This window comes from Aulonocara sp. 'chitande type north' Nkhata Bay, linkage group LG2, assembly GCF_057382095.1.
Source record: "Aulonocara sp. 'chitande type north' Nkhata Bay isolate Kocher_YH1m ecotype deep benthic linkage group LG2, A_spYH_male_GT1.1, whole genome shotgun sequence".
NCBI classification, from domain to species: Eukaryota; Metazoa; Chordata; class Actinopteri; order Cichliformes; family Cichlidae; genus Aulonocara; species Aulonocara sp. 'chitande type north' Nkhata Bay.
Window position 1 is genome coordinate 25675203 of NC_141345.1, and position 18860 is coordinate 25694062.

Sequence of the window (18860 nt, forward strand, 5' to 3'; positions counted from 1 at the left end):
CTTCAGTTGCATGAGAAAATAGACGTGTGAAACAATGTAGAAGTTTGTGAATATTTTAGCAACACAGAGCCTCAGTTTCACCCTGAGATCTCACCATACAAGGAGATATGTTCATTTTACACCACCACCATATGTAGGAAGTGAAACGCAGACAATGGTCAACATACAAACTGCAGGCCCACAAAGAGCCCAGCTATTGTACTTTTATTTCTCTTCATTTTTTCCTGTCAGTTTTCCTAATGTCAAATCCACACTGATAAATATGCCATCCTATTAGTTATAATTAAAACACAATTTTCTAACTTTTTTTATTCATACAAAGTAATATATGAATTAAATGAGGCACTAAACACAAGGTTTGATATATCTTTTAATATATTTCTAACTAGAGTGAAATATTTTTTTAAAAATGCCTACTTACTCACTGAAAAATACTTTTCCCATTCATTTACAGTGTTTTTATTGCTTTTAAGGAACTTTGAATCAACATAATATACATGACTCTATATTCTTATGTGGCCTGTAAAATATGATCACATAGCTACAAGCATAAAATTTGTATTGTTTTCAAGTCTTTTTCAACATTAAACACATACAATATGAAACTTCCACAGTCACCTCCTGATGTTTAAGCAGCTTGGAAAAGAAAGCAACTGGACTTCTTTAAGTTTCATGAAAATGTTTCATCTCTGGTCCAAGAGGCATCTTCACTTCTAAAAACAAATGGTGGAGAGTCCCAGGTGTTTAAACCCTGGTAGGAGTTGTCCCTTATGAGCGTCATTGACCCACGATTGATCGTGTGCTTCATTGCATGAGCCAAGGTGTTTAAAAAAACAAAGCATGAGTCCTTACCACCAGAGGTTTTGAGTGAAACCACCCTAAGCCCTTACCTAAAACTATTATGTGACCCATCACTTGACAAAGCAGGGATTGAGGAACCTGGGAAAGGATCTAAAAACTGGGTTGTAGGTGGCAGACACTTGGTGTTGTAATGGTAATGACTTACACCTTGAGTCATGTGATGACGGACATGATTATTAGTGGGTCAAAGACCTTCTTAAGTGAAACACTCCACCATTTGGTTTCAGAACTGAAGAGGTTTGTCGGATGAGAGGTGAAGCGTCTTCAAGAAACTCAGCGAAGTCCAGTTGCTTTCAATCCAAGCTCCTTAGACTACCATGACCTGGATGACTGAGAACCTACACAGACATACTCCTGATTGTTGTTTTTGAATTTCCTTTTTTTTTTTTAATTTCATTGATCCTCAGTTCAGTGTCCAGTGCTGATTATGAAAGAGGTCAGTTCACTAAATCTCAGACTCACACTTAAGGTTTATATTCTCTGTTTCAAACCTGAGGCTGTGAAAGAAAGAAAAAACAATTATAGCAAAACAAAGACTTTTACAATTACCCATCAAATGATGGTATTCACTGGAATTATGTAATTGTTTATTAACCTCTTTTGATCACGGGCCGCCTTGTTAGAAGTCTTCTTAAGATGCTTCAGTTCCCGATACACAACACAGCATGACACTGCTATCAGGGGAGATCCCAGTGCAGCAAAGACTAGCCTCAGGTAAGGAAAACTGTGTGCTGAGAGAAGAGAACACAGTGATAATTATAAGTACAGTACTTACAATTTATTCAAGCGTAAACTTTGGTAAGACTTTGGTATTATTATGGTTAACTAACTGTAAATATATAAACGTTTGGGCACAACCCCCACACACTGGGTACCCTTAAGCCTTGTTTCTTAAGATGTAGGGATGTGAGTTGATGTATTTCACGTCAATCTTTTTCTAAAACTAATCAAGTAACTTTAGTGACTAAACTAAATAAAGAGGTGGTGAAAGAAGACTGGAACAATGGGGGAAAACACTCAAACGTGTTGCATTGCCCTCCAGGTTCCACCTCCTCCCTGCCGGTCTACCTGTCAGAGTCCTGGGTCTGTGGCCCAGTATGTGGAGTTGTTTAGTATCTATTTTCCATGTTATGGCTGTCTATGTTTTGAGTTTCTATTTGTAGGTCCTAGGTTTTGGCCCCGTTGCACCTCATGTTATCCTGTGCTCCCTCTGCTCTGTGTCTTGTCATTCCCTGCTGGTGTGTTCCCTCTGTGTAAGGCCCGTGTTTTATTGTGAAGGTCTGTGTCAGTGTATTCAGTTTGCATCCTCCCTGTCTCATCAGATTCATTAGGTTCAGCTGTGTCTCCCTCCTGTGTGCAGTTTCCTCATTTCTTAGTTCTGTTTCTCACCACCCTCGCTATTGGTTGTATGTCATTCTCCTTCAATAAAGCTCACTCACACATCAGCCAATGCCTGTGCTTTGGGTCCTTCACAAACACCACATGACACTATCCATGAGCTCTACAAACATCTATAATATTTATAGATGCTCTAGACAGAGCTGATTAGCATTGTTTTAAAGTTACTATTACTTTACAATAACAATTCAGATAATTTCATAAAAAATTAACATATTTTTACACATTATAATTTTATTAAAAAATAAAATAGTTAAAAGTATTTAAGTTATGAAGTAATTTATGTTAAAGCAAATGTAACTGCATTTGCAACAAGGAAGATCTTAATACTCGTATGAAACAAGTCAGCTTGTTATGGGGTTGAGGATTCACTACTATAACTAATAGTTAACATTATTACATGTTATTTAATACTTCATTAAGTGACCTCCATACAAGTATTAAGAACTTCAGCTTTGTTTCTTCCATAGCCTTTGCATGTTAACACTTTCTGATTCACACATGTTCTTTTCTTTTATTCTTTTCATTCTTTTTGTGAAGCACATTGTGAAGGAAATTGGTAGATAGATAAATATTATTCTTTTTTTTATCTTTCACTAAACCTGACCATACCACACCAGAGCTGGTAGTGTTACACACTGAAGAAAAGCCACACTGAAAACTTGTGCTGAACAAGGGCAAATTTCCTGTCACAAAACCGCATCTGCTAAAATATTTCTTCTTCACAGCTTAATGTTCTCATTTAATGCAACTAATAATAATCAGTGACCAAGTGGAAAGTTTCAGTGTGCCTTTAGAGTTTAGGTGGTAGTTACTGGGTAATAAAAGATGATTAAATCATAAAAATGAATAGCAGCCCATGTGTGGCTAAATGACCACAAATACCAATAGAGAGACAAATACTGCATCAACATATACTCTGTTCTATTCTGTTCACTGTACATTTCCATCTTTCTTTCCATATGTTTTTCCCCCATTCTAGCTTCTATCATTTGTTGCACAAGTGATGTTTACTGTGTTTAACAGTTCTACTGCCACATGATGCTTACATTTGTAATTAACTTTATAATAACATAAAAACTAGGCAATAAAGAGTAACTTACATAACTTGCTTTCAACTTTGCTGTTGTCTTTAACATCCAGGGTGAAATTAATGTTTTTCTCTTGGACTCCATTTGAATTAAAGAGCTCAATGCTGTATTGACCTGAATCATTCTTCTTCAGGTTTGTGATCTTGAGTGTCCCGTTCTTGATTATAAACGTTAGTCTGTTGTTAAATTCCTTGTCTGTCATTATTTTTTCTTTCTTCAGACTGAACACAGTTTTTGTCTCATTGGGAAGCACCTTCAAACACTTCATTTCACGGCCACTAGCATCAGTCATTACTTGGATATACACAGTTCCTTCAAGAAGAGGAGAGCATGGACATGTGCTCGTCCTGAGGTCACATGTGGTCGCATCAACTGGAAAGAGAGCTGGAGAAGATGCATTTAATAGAACATGAGGTGAAATTATTCACACTACAAATGTGAATGTTTGGCTTCTTTATGAGGACAATCTTACCTTGAGTTACTCCTGCTAGTAGCACAATGATAAAAAAAAAACTGTTCCATGCTCATCATTCATCCACGGTGTGGTTTTAATCTTTCAAAGCTTCTAGAAAATTATGTACAAATCTGGGTGTAAATCTGCTGCAAACCTGAGTCCTAACTGACAGGAAACAGTCAACGGGAGATGATATATTTAGTTATTTTCAAAGTTAGGAAATCAACTTTCACTTCTGCTTGCCAACAAAAAGACTCAGATGAGTTGTTTGCGTTTTGTAGTGACCTGATTTCAAGAAATATCCATCAAATGCAAATAAACAATTTCCCCCTCACTTTTATACGCAAAACGAAATCTAGACAAAACACACTTTCAAAAGTGTGTCAGGCACACATACTTTCTTCACATGTACTTTTGAGAAAGAACATGCAACATCTGAAGTGACACGTTAAGTCACAAACAGTTGTTCCTGTGGGGAGAGCTTTATTGCTTAAGAGTCTTTACAGGGTGTCCAAGAGAGACATCATTTTATGTTTGTAAGTTTGCAGAGTTTGCTTTCTGAAAGGAAGGAAACAAATTGGCATAGAAAGAATAAAATATAAACAACCTATGAAAAAGCAGCTTACTAAAAGGATGCAAATCATGAGCACAATATGAAACGGTGAGGCAATGCTGACCAACAAACAAAGAAGCCTTTTGTCTACCAAAGGAGGCTGAATTCAATATGAGAATCTCAGCTACACAACTAAATAATAAACAACAATAATCAATAAATAAATGAACATGACGTGATTATGCGATGGAAGCAAACATTACAGATCTTCACTTTTCTAATTAGCCTCAGGCTAATTAGCAGGCCTTTAGCATGAGGAGTGATGATGAACATGAATATAAGAAGAATCAGGTAAACTATTGTTTAATCAAGGTAAAGATGAATGTAAATAGTTTACTTACAGTTAAATAGATGCACAGAGCAGCACAGGCTAAGGTAGTATGTAAGCACTGAGCTACAAGTGAGAAAAGCTCATCAGCCAAAAAAAAAGACCCATGCATTGGTACTTCCTGCTTTACAGAGCAGAGATGGAACTGTGTTTGGTGCAGGGCTTTTATAGTCAGTGAGTCTACTTTGACTTTTATTTTGTATACATCTTCTTATTCTGCCCTAAAAATAGAAGTGACAACTACATCCATGCGCACACGTCCATCAGAATGTACATGTTGGCATTAGTTGGGCATCTCATAAGTTTTTACTCTGCCACAGTGCAATGCCACAAAATAACCAGTTCAACATATATTCAGCATAAAATGTAAATATACAATTTGCAGGAGTTAACCAAGAGCTATTCTATTCTGTTCTGTTGTATTCTATTTTCCAAATAAAGTTCATGAGCCATACCATGAAGATATGAGAAAGAGTTGTTGAAGCTAGGTTAAGAGGAGAGGTGACAATCAGTGAACAGCATTATGACTTCATGCAAAGAAAGAGCACTATAGATGTTTGCTTTGAGAGTGTTGAAGCGGTATAAAGAAGGTCAGAAGGAGTTCCACTGTTTATTTGAATATCTAGAGAAAGCATATGATAGGTGAAAGAAATCTCCGTCCCGGGTCATCTGTGGATCGGGTTTACCTCCGAGGCGTGGGCACCCATAAGCAGAGTTTTGTCTTTACCCTATAAGATTCAAAATTATTCAAAGTAACACTCAGGTATGCCGTTCAGCAGGTTAGTTACGACGTCGGGAGTAGCTTGGGAGAACAAGGAAACACAGACTGCTTCAGGTTGCCTTCCCAAACCAACTCAAAGTTTATTTGTCATACAACAGTTTATATAGAGGAAAAAGGTTCGTGTCTCAGCAGATTCTCAGTTCAAACTGGTACAGACCAAATAAGGAAGCGTCTTCCTGCCCTCTGAGCAAAGAAGTATCCTTTGTATAGTTTATCAGTTCAGCTACAATTTATGATTATCCCAGCGAAATACACTCCTAGACATAGAATACAGAGTTCTTTCATTAGTGAATTCTGAAACAAACCACCTGGCCTTTAACAAGCCTTTTTCTAAGAGATAAAGAAGGGAGGATGGGAGTAAGGAAGTGATCTCTGTGGTGTTTTCGACCTTGAGGTACCAGCCTGTGATTCTTACACATTAATTCTTGGGTCACAGAGAAAGAGAAAAACAACTAGTAAATGGGCCTTATTGAGTAACAGTTTTCCTGTATAATATCACTATAAAACAATATCCTGTAAATGCTACCATGGTATCAAAATATCACAACAATAGGGTGCTAAGAAAAGAACTGCGGTATTGCAGGAGGAAGTCAAAAGTGGCATACAAATATGTGATTATGAGAGGGTGATGCGATGGATAAAGAAAGCAAGAGCGTGGTGTGCAGGTGTGCAGGTGATGAGATAGATGGGTTCAAGGTAGGGGTGGGATTGCATCAGGGATCAGATGGGAGCCACCTATTTGTGAAGGTGATACACAGGTTGATAGATGAGGTCAGGCAGGAGTCTCTGTGGATTTATGTTGTTCGCAGATGACATTTTGATCTGTTTAGAGAGTAGGGAACAGTCAGCCTGGAAAAGTGGAGGTTTTCTCTAAAGAGAAGAGGAATGAAAAGTCAGTAGAAGCAAGACAGACTAAATGTGTGTAAATGGGTAACAGTGACACTGCAACAAGTACAGGTAATGAAGGTGAAGTAGTTTAAATGTCTCAGGTCAATCATCCAAAGCAAACAGGCAAAGCATGCAGGCCAAGTGGAGTGGGTGGACATGACTGTGTGGGGTTATTTGTAAATAGCAGCAAAAAGGAAGGTTTATAAGGTTGTAGTGAGACCTACTATGATGTATGATTTGGAGACTGACAATAACAAAAATAAAAGACGCAGAGTTGGAGGTGACAGAGTTTAATATGTTAAGATTTCCATTGGCAGTGACCAGAATGGACAGGATTAGAAATGAGTCTCTCATTTGGACACCTTAGACTGTCCAGTTTGGAGACAAAGTTAAAGAGACTGAGATCGTTTGGACATGTCCAGAATAGGGCTAGTGGATACAATGGACAAAGATAAGGAGCTACCAAGCAGGAGAAAAAGAGGAAGACCTCAGAGTAGGTTCATGTTTGTAGAGGAGGACGATATACACAGGGATCGTGTGACAGATGTTACAGGGATGGGGTGAGATGGAGGAAGATGATCTTTTGTGACTAAAGAGAGCAGCCAAAAGGAGAAAATAATACTAAATAGTCATATGATAGCTAAGTGTAAATAGTAAACATCTACCACAGTGATTCCCAAAGAGTGGTGTGGGGGGGCCTGGTGGGCCACAAAGGTAAAGCAGGTGGGCCTCAGTAGTAACAGAAATTCTTTTTGAACTCCACTCAGAAAGATCTCAGCCTGATGGTGGAATTAAACACAGGACCTTCTTGTTGTGAGGCAAAAGTGATAACCACCATGTTGCCCATAAACAAATATATGTATAATATATTATAATATAATAATATGTATTTATTTATATAAAAAGGTGAGCTAAAACTGGTGACAGAAGGTGATCATTTGGGGATATTGTTCCCCTGACCTAAATGTACTGCTCTGTAGTAGTGAAGTTTGAGTAGTGAAAATGTCTATGGTGATGTTTTTTATTAATGTCTGAGTTTGATAAGATAAGAACTAAAATATAAACAACTAAAATAATTTTTAAGATACAGACCTAACTCGGGCCTAGCTGACAACCTGTGTAGAATTGGCCTTGAAAGATGTGAGAGAGTGTGTGTGTGTGTGTGTGTGTGTGTGTGTGTGTGTGTGTGTGTGTGTGTGTGTGTGTGTGTGTAAAGACCTGGTAAAATCTGTGAGTCTTCAGTGTTAAAGGAAAAATGTAACTTTTGATGCCTAAAGTGGGGGTATGGGTGCTTGACTTTATCCTTTTAGAGGGAACCATCATTTTAAAGTAGTGTACGTTTTTTTTTTCTGATCAATCACCTCTTCAAGGTGAATTTAACATTTACAACGAAGAGGGTGAAAATAATGTAAGATGGCAGTGCCACTGCTGGCACTGACATCTCATGTGAGGCCCACTTTAGTGTTTAAGTAGTACACTAAAGTGTTATAAGTTATAACCACAGATTTGAATGACTGTCTTGTAAAAAGGTTTATCAGGAGTTAACTGTCCACTGAGGAATTATCTTTTTTAAAGACACAAATATAACAATATATGATTATTATCTAACAGTATCGAGAAAATTCCAGTCAGCTCGCTCAAATATTGTATTTAAAACAAGAACTATCATAAGGTGAGGTTTTTGATCATTTCAATCAATTTTTCCCTCTTATGAGCTAGTCTTTCTTTTCTTTTGTTCTCTTATGTATTTGTTTTTTGCTTTTAATTTTCTTTCCTTTTTCAAATTTGAAGTGATTTGTAGTCATTTAGTAACTATAATCTGTCTTATTTTATCCCACATTTTCTTTTTCTGGTTTCCATCTGGTATGGTGCTGTCACAGTGCAACAATCTGGTAGTCATACCTTTTTTGTTCAGTAGTGCTTCCATGGTGTAATGGTTAGCACTGTGGACCTAGAATCCAGTGATCTGAATTCAAAAATTGGTGCGACCTGCTTTTTGGAGATGAAACCATTCTGCATGTCTTCTCTGGCACACCAGAACTGTGCTACAATTGTGTTTTCAGTGAGAGGTGTATAAAATCAAGCAGCTAAACATGACGTCTGCCTTTACAAATACTTGTCAATCACTATGTGGTGCTAAAGAGCGGTCTGAAATTCAGTTGTACACCACACAAAGTTACACGGTGGGGTGTCTGAGTGCTGAGTTGTGCTTGTGCGTAATAGTCACAAACACTCTCCTGACTCACTGACTCCACATTTCTAAACCTCCTCTGACTTTAACATCAGCATGAAAACTGGGAACTGCGAGCTCCCTCTTTGGATGTCATCACATTGACATTTTTCATTTTTTATCATGAATCCCATCTCATTGTTGAAACTCACTTTTGGCTGGGCCTTGACCTCTTCTGTGCTCTTCTGTGTTGTGCCATCCGCTTCGCCAGAGGTTGTAGATAGGTAGGCAAATCGACCCATATCATATTATTGTGAAGATGAGCGTACTCCCTAAAATCCTCTTCTTATTTCAGAATATTCCTCTACTAGTACCTGTAGGTCTTTTTCTTAACTTAAAGAAAATTATTACCAATTTTATTTGGCAAAATCATCGCCATCGGCTTCGGTTAATTCTATTATATCTGCCATTTGACAGGGGTGGGCTTAAGGGTCCTAACTTTCAGTTGGACTATTGGGCTGCACAATTGCGCATGATGATATACTATTTCTCATCTGATCCACCTCCGGCATGGGTTTACATGGAACCGTTCTTACTTAATTCAGAATACTTTTTGACAGGTTGCCATGACCTGACAGTATAGACACTACAACAGGGGTTCCATGGTGTAATGGTTAGCACTCTGGACTCTGAATCCAGCGATCCGAGTTCAAATCTCGGTGGGACCTGATATTTGCGAGGTGAAACCATACTACATATCTTCTCTGGCACTTTGAATTTCTGTATGAATTGTGTTTTCAGTGAACGCTGTATAAAATCAAGCAGCTAACCATGCCTTTACAAAACACTTGTCAATCACTAAAGAGTAGTACTAAAGAGCTGTGTGAAATTCAGTTGCACACCACACAAAGTTACAGAGTAAAAGTCACAAACACGCTGCTGACTCAACAACTGTACAGCCAACTAAACCTCCTCTGTCTTTAACATCAAAAAACAAACAAGCATGAACATCGTGGTATTGGTTTCCATGGCTGAACAGCAGCTATGTGTTTTGTGAAGTATAATATTTATGTCTTCCAAAGTAAAGTTTTAAGCCCCACTTGTTTTAAATCTGTAGCATGTGTAACAGCAGCATGAGATGAAAATTTGATGATAACACGTGCATGTTTATGGTCGCCAAACAATTATGTATGTAAACAACACTTATCTGACTAAACCACGTTGAGCTAATGCAGATTTTATTCTTATTTTATTGGTGAGGAGAGAGGATGGAACCAAAAATGCATTTATCCCCGTGTTCTGTGTTGATGAAAATCACCCAACAGGAAAGCAGCTGGGCATTCATTTGAAACCAGTTCACAGGTTGGGCTGTGGTTCCCCCTCTAGCGTCTCTGCTTGAACTTTCAACTGTGAACCTCTTAGATCCAACCTTCCCAACTGCTCATCTCGCAAAAGACAAAATGGAAGAACCCAGAATGTCTTTTTTTTACCTAATTTTTATACCTGCTCACGCTTTTTCACGCTTCCCTCACAGGACGTCACATTTCACACTTTGGCCGTCCAATCAAGTTGTTGACATCTAATCATTCCTGTCCACCCACACCTGATCTTTCTATTTCGATCTGACTTACAACATTTAACACAAACTTTAAAATCAATATATTTTCTTTGTAATTATTTTTTATTTGTTTTTGTTTATTACATGCACTTAACATACAAGTATGTCAAATGGAAATCAGCAACTGCGCGGGATTATTCAACTAGTAGTAAGTTTCAATATGTCAGGATGGCCGAGCGGTCTAAGGCGCTGCGTTCAGGTCGCAGTCTCCCCTGGAGGCGTGGGTTCGAATCCCACTTCTGACAATTGACTTTTTGCACTTCTTTCTTACTGGTACTCATGGGTCTTTGATCAATGGTCATGAGAATTTGCATAATCATGATGAAGGAACTGACCTCCGAGCCCACTGTTCCTTCAGGGGGCTGCTTTCAGTCATTATGCAAATATACTGTTTATAAGATTGGGGAAACCTGCAGTCAGCTGAGACTGAAGAAGTCACTTGGATGAGTGACGAGACGTTTCTCCCACTGAAAACGCTACATCCAGATGAACAGAATCAACCTTTGGAGACTTCTTACTGTTGTGACAAAATACACTTGAAACTGGCAACTATGAGAGTTGTGCACTGTTCATCCCTGACAGCAGTGGATTTTGTAATCATGCACAGTGTAACAACATTCTAGATAATTGTAATAAAATTCACTAGAGAGTGGATTTGTTCACACTGACACTGATGTGCTAAAAACCTGATTTTGTGAAGTCAAAACTTTCAGCAAGTTGAAACAATCTTTATCTTTTACTCCAACTATCCCAAAATAAGGACTGGTCCTTCCCATGTGATGGTATTAAAATATGAAAGGCTGTCATCATTTCAGATGTTTACTGTGTAAATGTTTGTTTGTTTGAATGTTTGTTTGTTTTTTTTTGGTTTTTTTTGTTTGCCGGAGTAGTTTTAATTTTTAATTACAGGTGCAGTGACCAAACTGACGGAAGGAGATCACCCATAAGATGCAGACTGAGACCTGGAGAGAAGGCTTCAAGAGGACCAGATGGACGACCAGTCTTGCCCCCAGGAATCAGAACAAGAGCGATTGAAGAGACACATGGGTTAGAGAGAGAGCACAGCTTGCTGCAGGAAACACGCTGTAGGAAGCCTGGTGGGTACGTCTGAAAGCGATCAAAAGAAAGTGGTCGGAGCCGAGGTGGACAGGACAAGGGCAAAGGCGAAGCCAGGTACCACTGGAGCCAGTGTGCAGTAGCTGAGGATCCAGGAAGGTCGGTGAAGAAACAAGGAGCAACCTGAGCACCAAAGGGGGAATCGAGCCCTGACTCAGATGAGTCAAAGAACACCCAGACCTCAACCACAGGGGCAGAATAATCCCCTGGTCTGTGGCAAGGTCTCAGGGTAGTCTACCCCTGAGACTGAAGAAAGAAGAGGAGGAAGAATGCAGAGACCCACCCCACGCATAAAAAAGAAGACTGAGAGAATGGATAGTGAAGGTTGTCTACTCCACACCACCCTTTTCAAGCAGTTAAACAGATTTTATCTGAGGAAGTGGGAAAAGCATTCACACAAAGAGAGTCCGTCAGGTTTAGGAAACCAGTTTTCCCCCAGGATGAAGGACAGGTGTGATGTGATCTCTCATTGGAGAGATCAAAAGGGGGATTGTTGAGAATAGATTCCTTAATGTACATCAAAGTTAAAGAGAATATAGTTTGTGACTGCTTGCAACATTATAATATTGTGGTTAATGAGTGTAAGAATAGAAAATAGAAAAAAAAGGCCTGGGATGGGAACAAAGAACTGAGGCGCAGGGCAGGAGGACAATCAACCCCCACCCCCAGGACAGTAGCAAGAGTTACTAAAGGTGAGGAGCAGACAAAGGGCAAACGGGCACTACCATAAAAGTAGATGGGGGTCAGGGTGTCAGCACCCTTGGCCGCTGTACTAGTGTATTTCCATTGTGGGGGTGTTTACTGTAGGGGGGAGGAGACCAGAGGTTATAACTGTAACTGTTGTGTGGAGTTCTTTAGATCAGCCTTTAGAATCAGAAAGGGTTTTATTGCCAAATGTTGAGGAGGTTTACAACATTAGGAAATTGCTGCGGTGCTTCAGTGCAAACATACTGTCATAAATTGCGCTTAAATAGACATGAAAAAATAAAAGTAAGAATAAGAATTAAAAGTGCTACGTAGAAAGATATATACATGAGTGCAGGTGGTGATCAGTGCCAAAACATGGAATGATGCAGTGAACACAGCGTAGGGTCATGTGTTAGTGGTGGGAACAGTCGTACGTTTATTGTTCATGTGTCCAACAGCAGAGGGGAAGAAACTGTTCTTATGGCGAGAGGTTCTGGTGCGAATGGACCGGAGCCTCCTGCCTGAGGGGAGCAGGTCAAACAGACTGTATCCAGGGTGAGAAGGGTCAGCTGAGATCCGAGCTGCACGCCGCAGTGTCCTGGAGGTGTACAGGTCCTGCAGAGATGGGAGTCTACAGCCAATCACCTTCTCAGCAGAGCGCACAACACGCTGCAGTCTCTGTTTGTCCCTGATAGTGGCTCCAGTAGGGATGGGTATCGTTTAGGTTTTATCCGATACCGGTGCCAAATCGGTACTTTTGAAACGGTGCCGGTGCTCAAACGGTGCTCAAACCGGTGCTTAAAGAATGGAGAACACAAAATTGGTCCAAAAACCTCTCATGTTCAGCTGTTTTTTTGTAAAAATATAACAATGTTAGCCTTTTCTGCAGCTATGGGGCATATATGGTATCACTCTTGGCTGGAAGCAGTGCTTAAACAATGGAAAAAACACAAACTTTGTCCTAAACCTCTCATGTTTAACTGTTTTCCACTTTTTCTTTGGTCATTTTAGCGTTTTTAGCCAGGGTGAAGGGAGTATCTGCCATCAAACAAGAAGACAGCAGCATGTAGCTATGATGATGTTTGCTAGTTCACCTTACATGCATTAATGTAATAACGTGGTACCCTACCCACGCAGAGAAGAACGGCTGCTGCTGCCATCATCATCCGTCATCATTTCTGCTACACTGGCAGGGCTAGGGGCCAGGACTCTCCTCTTCGTGTTTTTGGGGGATGTTGCATAACAGGCAACCCACCCGCAGTAGATGTGCTCGGTGTGAGGTCTCGCAGCAAGCTATCAAATACGGCGCATTTCTGGGCTTTTAAAAAAAATGCTATGTGTCGCCAGGTGTTTCATCGGATTTGAGGTGTTACCTCCTTTGACAGTATCACAGTATCAGCTTAAAGCACTTGTTGCAGGCTGCTGAGTTTGCATATTTTGCTATGAAGTACAGCCAGACTTTTAACCGCTTCGCCTTGGGCATTTTTAATCTGTAGCTCTGCTTTAACAGAACGTACGTACGTACCTGGCCCCGCCTACTATCCTCGGAAACGTAAAATGATTGGCTAGAATCTAAAGTGTATCACAGCTCAGGAAAAAAAAGCACCGAAATAAAGCACCGAAATGTGCGCTGCTTTTCGGTCTGGTTACTACCGTTTATGTCAGAACCGGTGCCATCATGGCACCGGACACCGGTACCCATCCCTAGGCTCCAGCGTACCACACGGTGATGGAGGAGGTGAGGATGGACTCAATGATTGCGGTGTAGAATTGCATCATCGTCCGTGTTGGCAGGTTGAATTTCTTCAGCTGCCTCAGGAAGTACATCCTCTGCTGGGCTTTCTTGATGACGGAGGTGATGGTGGGCTCCCACTTCAGGTCCTGAGTGATGGTGGTACCCAGGAAGCAGAATGAGTCCACAGAGGTGATGGGGGTGTCAGTCAGGATGATGGGGGGGAGTGGGGCTGTGTGCTTCCTGAAGTCCACAATAATCTCCACTGTCTTCTGGGCATTCAGCACCGGGTTGTTGTGGCTGCACCAAGACACCAGACGTTCAACCTCCCTCCTGTAGGCAGACTCATCCCCGTCCGAGATGAGCCCAATAACGGTGGTGTCATCTGCAAACTTGATTAGCTTGACAGACTGGTGGATGGAGGTGCAGCAGTTGGTGTACAGGGAGAAGAGCAGAGGAGAAAGAACACAGCCCTGAGGGGAGCCGGTGCTGATGGTCCGAGAGTCCGAGACATTCTTTCCCAGCCTCACATGCTGCTTCCTGTCCGTCAGGAACTTTAGCATAGGAATGCAGTGTGCTGATCTCCAGATGTATCTGTAAGAATAATGGGTAATAAAAAGATTGTGTAAAACATGGAACATCTCAGCGTGATCTCTACCAGGACCAAAAGAATCGCAGAGACCGGCATTGTCTCAACAGTATACCTGGGTACATCATTTTGGATGTGTTGATGTTAGAGCCATTGTGCTGCAACAAAAATATGTTATTGTTGTTGATGTAAAGGAATTTCTTTTATTTATGTGTTATTCACATTATTTATTGTATAATGCTTTGGTGCCGCTGGTTTTTATCATGTCTCAGTGTCTCACACATTCAGGCTACATCCACACTAGCTGGATAGATTTGAAAACGGCATTTTTGTTCCAGTCCTGCACATGTGCAAACGCGAGTGAGAATTAAAGAATTTGAAGAAAAGCTATCTGGAGCATGTACAAACTGATATTAATCTTTTTTAGGGCAGTCAAAATTGAGAGCAAACAACTGCTGTATAATGCACGCCGCTATCTTTGTTTAATTGGTTACATGACTGCGTCACATGACTAAAATGCATCATCATTTTAGAGCTCCATTTACTTCTCCATTTTGAAATGTATGCGTTTTCGAGAGCGTTTTCAAAACGCTGCATTTTTCCTTGGGGAAGATGCCGTCTCAGTGTGGACAGGAGGCCAAAACGGAGAGAAAACGATGCGTTTTCGTTTGAAAACGCATTAGTGTGGACGTAGCCTCATGCTGTTAACAGATAGTATCTCAGGAAGTTGGGGGGGGAAGTATTCACACACAAAGACCCTAGAGTGGGGTGAAGAGTCTTTTGGTTTCAACTACTGTAAGAAGTAGCAAGGGAGTTTGAACTTTCTTTTTGGGGAAGACCAAAGGTGTGAAAACAGCTGTGTACAGCCTATTATTCCTGTAGGAAGTATTTAACCCAGGACTGTTCTGGGTTCAGGAGAGACTGCTGATCATTTGCCCTGTGCGATGGCTGCTCCCACCAAGCTTGGGTTTTTGTTCTTTTTTGGTTAAGGGATGTTAGCTGCCGCTCACCGTTTGTCTGCAGGCTTTATTAAATAAAAACTTCCAACACTGATGTCACAACATACGACTTATTTTGACAATTTCTTGAAGTGAGAAGCAGTAATGGGAGGAGAATAATTGCATTTTTTGCAGCGGTGTTTGGAAATTAAGAATTTTCCCAACTACATGTGCTGCTAGCCTGTGACCTTCTTTTTATGTGCACAGAGCCCAGAGGAGTCTGTGGAAACATGCAGAATTGAGGCAGTGCAAGGAGCTACAGATGGTACGTCTTCAGATAAAGTAGTGTATTATCCATCTGTTATGTACATTACAGCTAATATTCTGATCCAAAAACCCCAGTTTTTGTGTGTTTTAGAGGCCTCTTACTTTTGCTGCATCTGTCATGCTCATTTCAACGACAAGAGGAAGAACTCTATGAAAAATGGAGCGAGTGGTGTCAGTGTAGTGCATGTCAGCTGTGGTCACACATGGCATGTGGTTTTAAAAAGAACGTGTATTCATTGCCAGCATTAGACACCTTACTGTGCACTTGTAATTGTGAATACTCACAGTCGTCTTGCAGCTCTAATTTGCTTTAAGAAAATGTACTGCCAGGATGACACTGTCCTAAATGTCTTCTCAAAATGTTGATACTTTGTTCTAAGTAGTTCTAAATTATAACACATAACATTAATTACAATGGGATGTAAAATCTTGTCTGCACAACACACAAACACCCTCTGTCCTTTCATTGTGTGTAATAACGTGTTAAGGCGATATGTAAAATGCACCATGAATGGATGCAAATGTGGATTGTTTTAATAAAATGAGACCGTTTTGTTCCTTTAGGAAGTATTTAACCCAGGGCTGTTCTGGGTCCAGTAGAGACTCTGCCGGTCATTTGCCCGGTGTGATGGCTGCTCGCACCAAGCTTGGGTTTTTGTTCTTTTTTGGTTAAAGGATACTGGCTACCGCTCACTGTTTGTCTGCAGGCTTTATTAAATTAAACATCCACAACATTAATGTCACAACATACTACTTATTTTGACGAAATACTGACAAGTAAATCTTACAGGGCAATTTCTTGAAGTGAGAAGCAGTAATGAAAGGAAAATAATTGCATTTTTGTGCAGCCGTTGTTTGTAAATTAAGAATTTTACCAACTACAACCTGTGACCTTTTCTTTAGGTGCACAGAGCCCAGAGGAGTCTGTGGAAACATGCAGAATTGAGGCAGTGCTAGTAGCTACAGATGGTACGTCTTCAGATAAAGTAGTGTCTTATCCATCTGTTATATTCATTACATCTAATATTCTGATCCAACAACCACACTTTTTGTGTGTTTTAGAGGCCTCTTACTTTTGCTGCATCTGTCATGCTCATTTCAACGACAAGAGGAAGAACTCTATGAAAAATGGTGCGAGTGGTGTCAGTGTAGTGCATGTCAGCTGTGGTCACACATGGCATGTGGTTTTAAAAAGAACGTGTATTCATTGCCAGCATTAGACACCTTACTGTGCACTTGTAATTATGAAGACTCACAGTCGTCTTGCAGCTCTAATTTGCTTTAAGAAAATGTACTGCCAGGATGTCACTGTCCTAAATGTCTTCTCAAACTGTTGCCACTTTGTTCTAAGTAGTTCTTAATTATGAAAGATAACATTCATTACAATGGGAAGTAAAATCTTGTCTGCACACCACACAAACACCCTCTGTCCTTTCATCATGTTTAAAAACGTGTTGAGACGATATATAAAATGTACCATGAAAGGATGCAAGTGTGAATTGTTCTAATAAAATGAGACCGTTTTGTAAGTGGATTACAGTTTGAAGTTCATTTAAACCTAGTGCATATGCGTGTTGCTAGGACTGATCAGAAGCAAATTTCATTTCAAATGACTACCCAACGGAAGCCTTGATAAAAGTGTGGTTTTGTGCAAACTGTGCAAAAAGTAGTTGGCATACCATCGAAACACTTCAACCTTACGGTACCATCTAAAGCAAAACATGTTGCAGCGAACACAGAAACTGTGGGAGCGTTTAGCATTAGCAGTCCCAGTTCGAGTACCAATAAAAGGTGTTGGCAGCCCAAACTTGATTAAATATGGATTGCTCTGACTGTAGACCACTATTAGTGGTAGAAGACAGGGGTTAAAAAACGTGCTAGGTGATCCAACTTTCCAACTGCTGTGCCGAAAGACTATTTCAAGTAAAATCAACAGGAGGGCAGGGGTGCGCCTCTGCCTGCATCTGTGAGTATTGCTTTCCCACTCAGTGTTGCCAACTTAGCGACTTTGTCGCTATATTTAGCGAGTTTTCAGACCCCTTAGCGACTTTTTCTCTAAAAAAAGTTGCTAAAAAAAGGCGTGAAAGCGCGTATCGTTTTTTCTCTCAACAAGCAGCGGGTGCTGTAACGCAGTCAGTTCTTCTTTTACTCTTTTACTCTTATGCTGTTTTGTGGATCACAAGGTTTAAAACTAGTTATAAACACACACACAAAGTAACTCCACCAGAGTGCCTATTTTGGGTCACTTTTGCCGGTCCAAGCCCGGGTAAAGGAGCAGGTTTGGAATTGTGACATTAAAAAAAACAATAATTGCTAAAAGAAATTTAATTTGTAGTTCTAAATAAACTCTAAATGCATTTAGGACGTTTTTTACTCACTTTATGTCTCTTCAACGATGTTATTTCTCTCTCCAACAACATAGGTTACAATTAGATTAGCATGACCAATTATGCAAATTAGGCGATGACGTCATTTAGCGACTTCTAGCGACTTTTAGGACAACCAATAGCGATCTTCCTTACTGATGAGTTGGCAACACTGTTCCCACTGTTGTGCGCAGTGTTGCCAACTCCTCAGACGTCATCGCCTAATTTGCGATTCATTTGCAGTTTGGACGCACAGGTGTGAACATCTCCTACCCTGATAGCAGTTCATACCATACAGTTACAACTCCCCGGAGCTTCTCATCTGGCTGAAGTGTAGTGCCTGCCCACAGCCGCCTCTTTAGCCCGCTAAGTTGGCTCAGCTACTCACGGGATACAGCTTCCCATTACATTCAGAGCATCCTCTGCAATGGACTTCTTCCCTTCCCTATGTTCCCTTCTGCAGAAAAGTGCTAAAATACCATTACTCCACGCACTGTAGTACGCAGAAATGATTCCCGACACTGGACTCGAACTATCGTCCCTGTGATGGACCTGAACAGGTAAATAAAACTATTTTTAACTTATTGTTACTGTTTCTTTAAAAAGCTCCATACTTGACAGTTAATATGTGTAGATTAATAATGACTTTCCTGAATTGTCTGCTACGGGTTTGTGACTGAGCTTCTTGGAGGTGAGACATATGTCTCATCTTCAGTTGTTTTACCTGCTTCTACCACCTGCATCACCCCACGGAGATCTCTGATGATGACTCAAACTACATGGTGAAATTTAATACTGCCTTCACAAAGGACCAATCTCAATGTGTAGCTACACGCAACCATCAATGGCTCAAGATAGCTACTGTGCTTGACCCAAGAGGTTTGGACCGGCCTTGAGGCCCTG

At 40.4% G+C, this 18860-nt stretch overlaps 1 protein-coding gene and 2 non-coding genes across 3 annotated transcripts; 2 read left to right on the top strand and 1 right to left on the bottom strand.

Annotated features, from left to right (window-relative positions):
- Positions 1–1306: 1306 nt before the first annotated feature.
- On the bottom strand, positions 1307–8341 carry LOC147337940 (uncharacterized). The gene is made up of 4 exons (XM_086309239.1): positions 8317–8341; positions 3363–3734; positions 1457–1592; positions 1307–1358 (listed from the first exon to the last, which is right to left on the bottom strand). The coding sequence occupies exons 1-4, from the start codon at positions 8339–8341 to the stop codon at positions 1307–1309; spliced, it is 585 nt and encodes a 194-aa protein (XP_086165365.1).
- An 899-nt stretch (positions 8342–9240) lies between these two features.
- On the top strand, positions 9241–9312 carry trnaq-cug (transfer RNA glutamine (anticodon CUG)). The gene has a single exon. It is a non-coding gene; the product is annotated as a tRNA-Gln (tRNA).
- A 1052-nt stretch (positions 9313–10364) lies between these two features.
- On the top strand, positions 10365–10447 carry trnal-cag (transfer RNA leucine (anticodon CAG)). Its single transcript has one exon. It is a non-coding gene; the product is annotated as a tRNA-Leu (tRNA).
- Positions 10448–18860: the final 8413 nt, after the last annotated feature.

What these genes read in the sequence shown, in the direction of transcription:
- LOC147337940 (XM_086309239.1), bottom strand. Translation starts at nt 8,341, where the DNA reads ATGGAAGCACTACTGAACAAAAAAG. An exon ending in AGCACTACTGAACAAAAAAG is followed by an intron (nt 3,735 to 8,316) that starts GTATGACTACCA and finishes CATCTTCTCCAG; the next exon opens with CTCTCTTTCCAGTTGATGCG. An exon ending in GCGGCCCGTGATCAAAAGAG is followed by an intron (nt 1,359 to 1,456) that starts GTTAATAAACAA and finishes TTTCTTTCACAG; the next exon opens with CCTCAGGTTTGAAACAGAGA.